This window comes from Pyxicephalus adspersus, chromosome 5 (assembly GCF_032062135.1).
Source record: "Pyxicephalus adspersus chromosome 5, UCB_Pads_2.0, whole genome shotgun sequence".
Classification (NCBI taxonomy): Eukaryota; Metazoa; Chordata; class Amphibia; order Anura; family Pyxicephalidae; genus Pyxicephalus; species Pyxicephalus adspersus.
Genome location: NC_092862.1, coordinates 88,119,646 through 88,127,733, shown reverse-complemented (window position 1 = coordinate 88,127,733; position 8,088 = coordinate 88,119,646). Strand labels below are relative to the sequence as shown.

Below are 8,088 nucleotides of genomic sequence, written 5' to 3'. Positions count from 1 at the left end.
TTCTGAACATTGCACTTCTGTACTGTCACTGTGGCAACTGGATCTCAAAATGCTACAGATGCAGTACCAAAAATTAGTGAAAAAGGTTCAGTGGAATGACCCTTTTTATATTTTAAATTTTTTATTGAGAATTTAAAGCAACAAACATATATACAAAAAAACATTAGACCATAATAGGCAAAAACATGTAACTTCTTACAAATTAGTTAGATACATATATACATATTATGGGCAGCACGGTGGCTCAGGGGTTAGCACTCCGGCCTTTGCAGCGCTAGGTCCCAGGTTCGATCCCCAGCCAGGACATTATCTGCATGGAGTTTGCAGGTTCTCCCCGTGTCTGTGTGGGTTTCCTCCGGGTACTCCGGTTTCCTCCCACATCCCAAAAACATGCAGTTAGGTTAATTGGCTTCTCCCTAACAATTGACCTTAGACTACATTAATCACATATGACTATGGTAGGGACATTAGATTGTGAGCTCCTTTGAGGGACAGTTAGTGACACGACTATGTACAGCGCTGCGTAATATGATGGCGCTATATAAATACTGTATAATAATAATAATAATATTATTCATTTCTTTCCTTTATACCTAGTGCTAATATATGGCGACTTTCATTTATATAATGGAGAGAACTGAAGTAAAATTTTAGATGATAAAACTGTGTAAAATAACCTTAGAACAGAAGAAGTTTGCAAAACCCAGTGGCATAATAACCCAAAATTTTGATATATATTATATCCCAATTATCTCATTAATTACATTTCATTATTTAGAAGAAACCTTTCTATTCCAATCATTTAATGTGTGGTGAAAATATAAAACCTTTTTTCCATAATAACCCAATATTTCATATTGTAATCATTATTAGTGTCAAAAAAAAGACGTGTCATAAATCATTTTAACCAATATCTCCCCCCCTCCCTCCCTTCCCTTCTCCTCTTTCTCAACATCAGCATTTTCACATTGTAGAAGCATATGTAGTACGTATTTTAGACTAATATGAGGTACAAATTGTTGATCTAATGTGGAATCAGCATACACGTTACTATTATGTATCTAATCTTTATTACATCTCAAAATGCAAGCAGCATTATATGATTCTATGTCTGGGCAATTTACTCCTCCATTCCTTATCCATTGTTGCAATACTGATAAACTTAATCTAGCAGACTTGCCTCGCCATATAATTTTAGAGAACAATTTATTAAAGGCTCTAAGATCCATTTTTTTAATTACTATGGGTAAAGATTGGAGAATATAAAGAAGCTGTGGAAAAAGGATCATTTTTATTAAACTTATCCTTCCCAAATATGAGAGCATAAGCTTAGGCCAATTACGCATTTGTTCAGAAAGTTTGAAAAATAAACTCTATATTCTGAGAATACAATTTATAAGGGTTTTTAGTAATTTGTACTCCTAAATATTGTATATTCTCCCTACACCAGATAAAAGGATATTCTTTACTCCATACGGGTCTGACAAATCTTGAAAGATACAACGCCTTGGATTTAACAAGGTTATTAGCGTAACCTGAAATAGCCCCATATTGAGTGATTAAATTAAAGATAGTTGCTAAACTGTTTCGCGGATTAGAAATATATAACAACAAATCATCAGCAAAAGCAGTGATTTTAAGAGTACATGATCCCACTGATATACCCTCAAACTCAGATAAATCCTCTAAGAGCCGAAGAAGAGGATCCAATGCTAAGGTAAATAAGATTGGATAAAGAAGACATCCTTGTCTGGTACCTCTAGAGAGTGTTATGGGCGTCAACATATCTCCATTAATAATCAGTTTAGAAGATGGATTATTATATATGTATTGAATATAGGAAGAAAACATCTGTCCAAATGACCTATTAGACAATAAAGCATTAAGCAAAGGCCATTCTATTTTATCAAAAGCTTTTTCGGCATCCAAACTTAGTAACATAATTTTAGGTTTCTAAGTCCTAGAAGATTGTACAGAGCAGCAATAGCTGCTCGAACCCCAATGGTTGAGTTTTTATTAGGAACAAAACCCAAATGATGATTAGTCAATATGGTAGGCCAAAAACTCTTTAATCTTTTTGCCATTAATTTAGCCAAGATTTTATAGTCACAGTTCAACAAAGAAATTGGTCTATAAGATGCTAGTTGATCAGGATCCTTGCCTGGTTTTGGAATCAACGTAGTATGAGCTTCATTAAAACCTAAAAAAGGATCCTAGTGGATCAATATTTCTTTTTACATTTCTGCAAGTAAAGGGGTTATTGCTGGAGCTAAAATTTTATAATATTCCGCCGAAAAAACATCCAGACCTGGCGTTTTATTAGAAGCTAAAGTGTTAATTGTATGAAGGACTTCTGATTCTGAAACTGGGGCATTAAGTTGCTCTCTATAAACTGAAGACAACTTAGATAAATTAGCCTTTTCCAATAATGTTTGCAGTAACTGAGGTTGAGAATCTTGGGCAGTATATACATTTTTATAGTATCTTTCAAAGATCTTTAAAACATCTTGGTGAGATGTAAAAAAAAAGTGTTAGAAAACGGGTCCTTTACTCTCAGAACATACCAAAGGATTAGCTAACCTTGACAACAACGTGCCAATTTTATTCCCCTATCTATAAAATGTATGTTTGGTATAATAAACTTGAGTTTTCACTCTAGTATCAACTAGCATATTTAATTGAGCTACCGCTTCCTGCCAAGATTTGTTATTCTCTCTATTATTAGATTGGAGATACTCTTTATATCGTTGCACAACCAAGTCCTGGAGAGTATATTGTTTAAAATATTCACGATTACGTTTTGCTACAAAAAACATAATATATCCTCTCGTAAAAGCTTTCATAGTACGCCACAGCAAAATTGCAGTATCCCAATGTTGTAAGTTATCATCAAGTCCATCCGCCCAATGGGATTGAAGATAAGCCCTAAAAGAGGAGAATTTAAATAAATAAGTTTGAAAACACCATAGTTATGTTTTTCTAAAAGATTTTTATAACTGCATTTGATAGATCAGAGGAGCATGATCCGAGAGAATAAAATTCCCAATAGGCACTTTGTTAATTTTTGAAAGTAAGCCTTTTATTGCCAATAACAAGTCAATTAATTATAGAAAATGTAGAATGAGCTTTAGAATAACAAGTATAATCTCTCTCCGTTAAATGTAAAAAACACCACACATCTATCAAGGGGGTTTGAAACAATAAACGGTTTAATTCAGAAGTGGATGGATCTGATCTAATATTGGTTTGCCTTGATCTATCCAGTGATGGATCAACAACTGTATTAAAATCTCCGGCCAAAATTAAATTCGGATAGGAACTAGTTAATATCTTTCTACAGAGATCAATAAAAAAATTTGAAGAATTGTTATTGGGAGCATATATAGAACCCAAAGTATACCTGGTGCCTGCAATCTCCACTAATACAAATAAGTATCTACTAACAGGGCCCAATTCTGTAGAATAAATTTTATAAGGAAGATTTTTATTAAACATGAGAGCCACACCACTCGTTTTGGTTTTAAAAAAACGTGTAGATCACTTCACCTATCCATGAAGCTTTAGACAATGGAACCTGACTCTCCTTCCAATGTGTCTCCTGTAGAAACACTATATCTGGAGATTGCTTTTACAAATGTAATAACACCTTTTTACATTTTTGAGGGCTTTTCAAGGCTGCTACATTCCAAGAAATCAACTTTAAAAGGGACATTTCCTTTTCAGAGAGACAGATGCTAGACAACTAGTAAAAACAGATATCCCAAATATTGACCATAGCCATCCTAACCAGTGGTCCTTAATCCATCCAATACAATTTAAGAAACATATAGTGAAAATTTTAAAAGACAAAATCTCATCACAAGCAGCATTCCAGGTATATATTACCTGTTTCCCAGAAGGAAAATACATTGTCTGTGAGTTATAATAACCTTTATATAAAGATATCCATGAATATCACCATGTAAATTCAATTCTCTTTTTCTTTTATAACCAACAAACGCCTGCTGACGGCGTATCCCGACAGAGTAGCACTGCATTTGCAAAAAATCAAAAACAAAAAAGTGCATTGTAATGGACAATAGATAAACATTTGCATTTCTTTTTTCTCTTTTCATCTTTTTCCTTTTTATTTGTTTCTTCCCTATAAGACATGTACCTAAAGAAATATACATCTCTACCTAATCAATTAGCTTCCTTCAGAAGATGAGGTAAACAATTTAAACAGTTTAACTACATTAGCTGGATCATCAAATAACTTAGCCTCCCCTTGTCAAAGAACTTTAAATTTGGCAGGATACAAAAGAGAAAAACGGATGCCCATATCCACCAAGCGCTTCAAAACTGGGGCAAAAGTTTTTCGTTTTTGTGTTACCACAACGGAGTAGTCCTGGAACATCAGAATCTTGTTACCCTCCACTTGGATATCCCGGATCTTTCTATAGGCTCCCAGCACTGTTTCTTTATCGATAAAGTGAAAATGTTTAGCTATTACAGGTCATGAATGTTGGGCCATAGACTGGCGCTCAGGGCTTATCCGATGAGCTCTTTCAATATTCCGTAGAGAACCAGGTGGAAGATTCAATACCTTCATCAAAGGGGTTGTAAGAAATTGAACCAAGTCATGGCCTTTGTATGATTCTGGTATACCAATAAAGCGCAAATTAGACCTCCTATTCCGATTCTCCAAATCTTCTTATTTGGTTTCTGTAGAGGTGAGTAAAGTATTTTGAGCAGCAACTTTAGTATTAGATTGTAGAAGCTGATCTTCCAAGTCCCTTACTCTCTGTTCCAATTCAGCCATACGTTGGGTATTGGTGGATATTTTCGCTAATGCTGATTCGATAGATTTTTGCAAGCCCTCAAATTTGTTATCAAAATAGGGCAACAAGATTTTAAACACTTCAGAAGCAATTTCTGAATAATCAGGTGAACCAAGCAATAGGTCAGACCTTGATTCCTCTCCCTCTGCATATTCCATAAAAGACTGGTGTTGAGACATAGGAGAGGAAGAAGGAGTAGGAGAACCAGCTTTTAATGGAGGTTTAAGCTTTTGCTTATTAGTATTCTTGTGTGTTGAAGAGGACTGTTTCCCAACAAATGTATCCATTGTGTAGCAATAATTGGGGTAATACTCTGTAAGGGATATTGTAACTTTTATAAAAAAGAGGCAATAGATAGAAAATCCCCCTCAAATATTTTCAACAAAAAATGGAGGTCAGGAGCAAAATAAATGCATAAATATTCAGAGAAAAAAAGATGTATCTTTTTCTTTTTAAATTACATCTAAGTACTTTCAGCAAATAGAAGAAGAACTCACAAGTCCCAAGTTATAGGATTCAAAAAAAGTGCCTTTATGCAGAGCTGAGCAGCGTGTGTGATTTTAAACCTGATATGGTCGCCATAAGACATGCGGCTAAAGCATCCAGCGCCGACTCCGGGATGTTTATACTGCGTGTGAGCTGCTCACGCAGCTCCCACGCAGCTAGTTCGCTCCCTGCTACGGCCCCCACCTTCTGGAGAGATCAGCGGGGTGCCGGTGGATGGATACAAGCCGAGCTCAGGGAGCAGTGGTAAAACGGGGCTGCTCTTCTAGCTCCGCCTCCGGAAGTCTCTACCATCACAACTGATTTGGAATGACCCTTTTTATCATGATTACTCTTACCTAGGGATAGATCTCCTCTTATTCCCTGTTGTCTTGTGGACACTAAGTGAGAGTAAATGTTCTCAATAAGGCTACAGGCAGCAGTAAAGACATCTCAGTGGCTTTAACCCCAAAGCACAAAAAAATTAATCCAAAAAAAAAAAAAACAAGAATTGCCTGGAATTCTTTGTTCCAGTATACTACAACAACCCCAAAAAACACACATGTAAAGCATGTGTACCACAACCTGCAACATCTGCTTTGTGAATTTTGTTACCACACTGCATTAGTAAATAGACCTTTAGAGATATTGTAAAAGAAAACAAAGTGCCACTGAGCAATTTTTCCTACACTGTTAAAAGGCACTTGGTCACTCCAAAAGCTTCCACATCCACAAACAGATATAAAAGTCAAGTCTGTGAAAAAATTAACAAAAGTATTCAGTCAAGTAATATGTGGCTATTTTGGGTTAAATGATTAAAACAAATTTTGTTAAATAAAATGATTTCACAAATTATTGTACATATCTGTTGAAATTTTGAATTGCACAATATTTCAGTTACATGTAGAAAAAAGTAGGGTATTTTAAAACCTTTCACTGCTTGTATTAAAAAAAAAAATATATATATATATATATATATATTCATTCACTGTAATCTGCCTTTTTTGTATGACTAGGCTTGCAAATGAGTGTTTTATTTCTTTATTATTGGGTTTCATGATGTAAAGTGTAAAGTCCATATAAAATGTCTGCATTTTATAATTAGCAACACCTAAAAACACAACAGCTATAATGAACACCTAAAAAAAATTCATACTATAAAAATTTTACTCATCGCATAACAAAGCACTACCATAATATATATGCGACTATAAATGAATCCTTAAAGTGTAACTATGCTGGTAAAAGAAATATTAATCAAAGCTAAGACTCAGAGAGCTAGTAATACAGTATAAAGTTCCAGGTTCTCAATGTCTTGTTAGAATACACCTTCTCGCAGTGTAGTCAGAGCCTGCAAACATTTCCATGCAAATACCTACCTTCTAAAATGTGCAATTTTCATCTACTTAATAGTGCTCAAGACTGGTAGAATATTCAAGCAGAGCTCTGCTTTCCTTTACCACACTTCACAACAAATCTTTTTAAACTAAACAGTTAGAGGCAGTGGTGAGTTCTCACACTGCAGGTAAATAACTATATTTATTATGAGTACACTTGTGCATAGCCACCCTTTTATGTCAGGAAGTTCACTGCTATTTTTTTAGAAGCAATTCAGAAAAACGATATCTTGATTTTCTTTGTACTGTTTAGGCCCAGTTAGCATGTCTAAATGTTCCATACCATAGCAAATCTTGACTGAGTTTAGGTCACCTTTAAGGTCTGCCACCTTATAGTGCATGTGCTCTAGCACATATTTAAAACCAATACTTATTTACTTTGACTTAGGTTTTATCGGATTTTTGAACAACACAAATAGTGTGTTTCATACATTAAATATTTAGAAAACTAAATTTCTTGCAGTTCGTGATATGATGAATCTTCAATGTTGTTTCACAATCTTCAAAAGGGTAAAGTATCTAAAAATAATTTGTCGATTACAGGAGGTGGTGGTACCAAATCTTCCAGCTTCAAGTAAAATATTCGCTGAAGTCCCAACGTACAAAGAGCACGCAGATCTGTTAGAACACGTAACGCTGTTGCAATATCTAGTTGTTGCCCTTTGTTTTGAATATTTAAAGTTAAGTGATCTCTTAAACAACAAATAACTTTGTTGTGCAGTTCATTTGCTTTTTTGGGTTCTTTTAGACCATGTCGTTCTATAAAAAAAAAAAAAAAAAGTGTAAGTACTTGGTTTTATCTTATTGACAATATTTTAAGTAAGCATAATCTGAACATCAAAAAAGCTATTTACAAACTTTGTCAATGGTAGATTTTCTTTTATGGTTGTATCAACGATACAGGTGTATATACTGTATATAAAAATGGATAAAAATGATATATAAAAATGGTTATATAAACATATTATGCATTTATTTATTGTGTATTTTTCCCCCAAATTTCAGATAACAAATACAGTACTGGTATAGTTGTTTATACCAAACACAAAACATAAGCGATCTGGAATTTCCTCAGCTTCTCAACTTGTCATAAGTCCTCAATTTCTATGGCAACCATTATTTATTCAGTGAATTCACGTAAAGATCAATATAGCCTGCCAGACATGTCAGCACTGCCACTGAGATCCTGCAAGGAATTAACTCACCCTTCAATGAGCGCATAACTATTTGGTCATCTATACAAGAATAATTTAACTGTAGCAGTTAAACAGCGTGCTGTTACACAGAGTACTTTCAATGTGAATATGGTGTATATATATATATATTTATATATATATATATATATATATATATATATATAAAATATAGAAATATATTATATATATATA

The 8,088-nt window shown here is 34.2% G+C and overlaps 1 protein-coding gene across 1 annotated transcript in view; it reads right to left on the bottom strand.

The window, feature by feature from the left end:
- Positions 1-955: 955 nt before the first annotated feature.
- The window catches only part of NR4A3 (nuclear receptor subfamily 4 group A member 3), a 35,913-nt gene continuing 28,780 nt past the window's right edge, over positions 956-8,088 (bottom strand). The window contains exon 6 of the mRNA XM_072412058.1: positions 956-7,459. Coding sequence (XP_072268159.1) covers positions 7,203-7,459 — 257 coding nt within the window. The 3' untranslated portion in view covers positions 956-7,202. The remainder of the gene's footprint in view (positions 7,460-8,088) is intronic.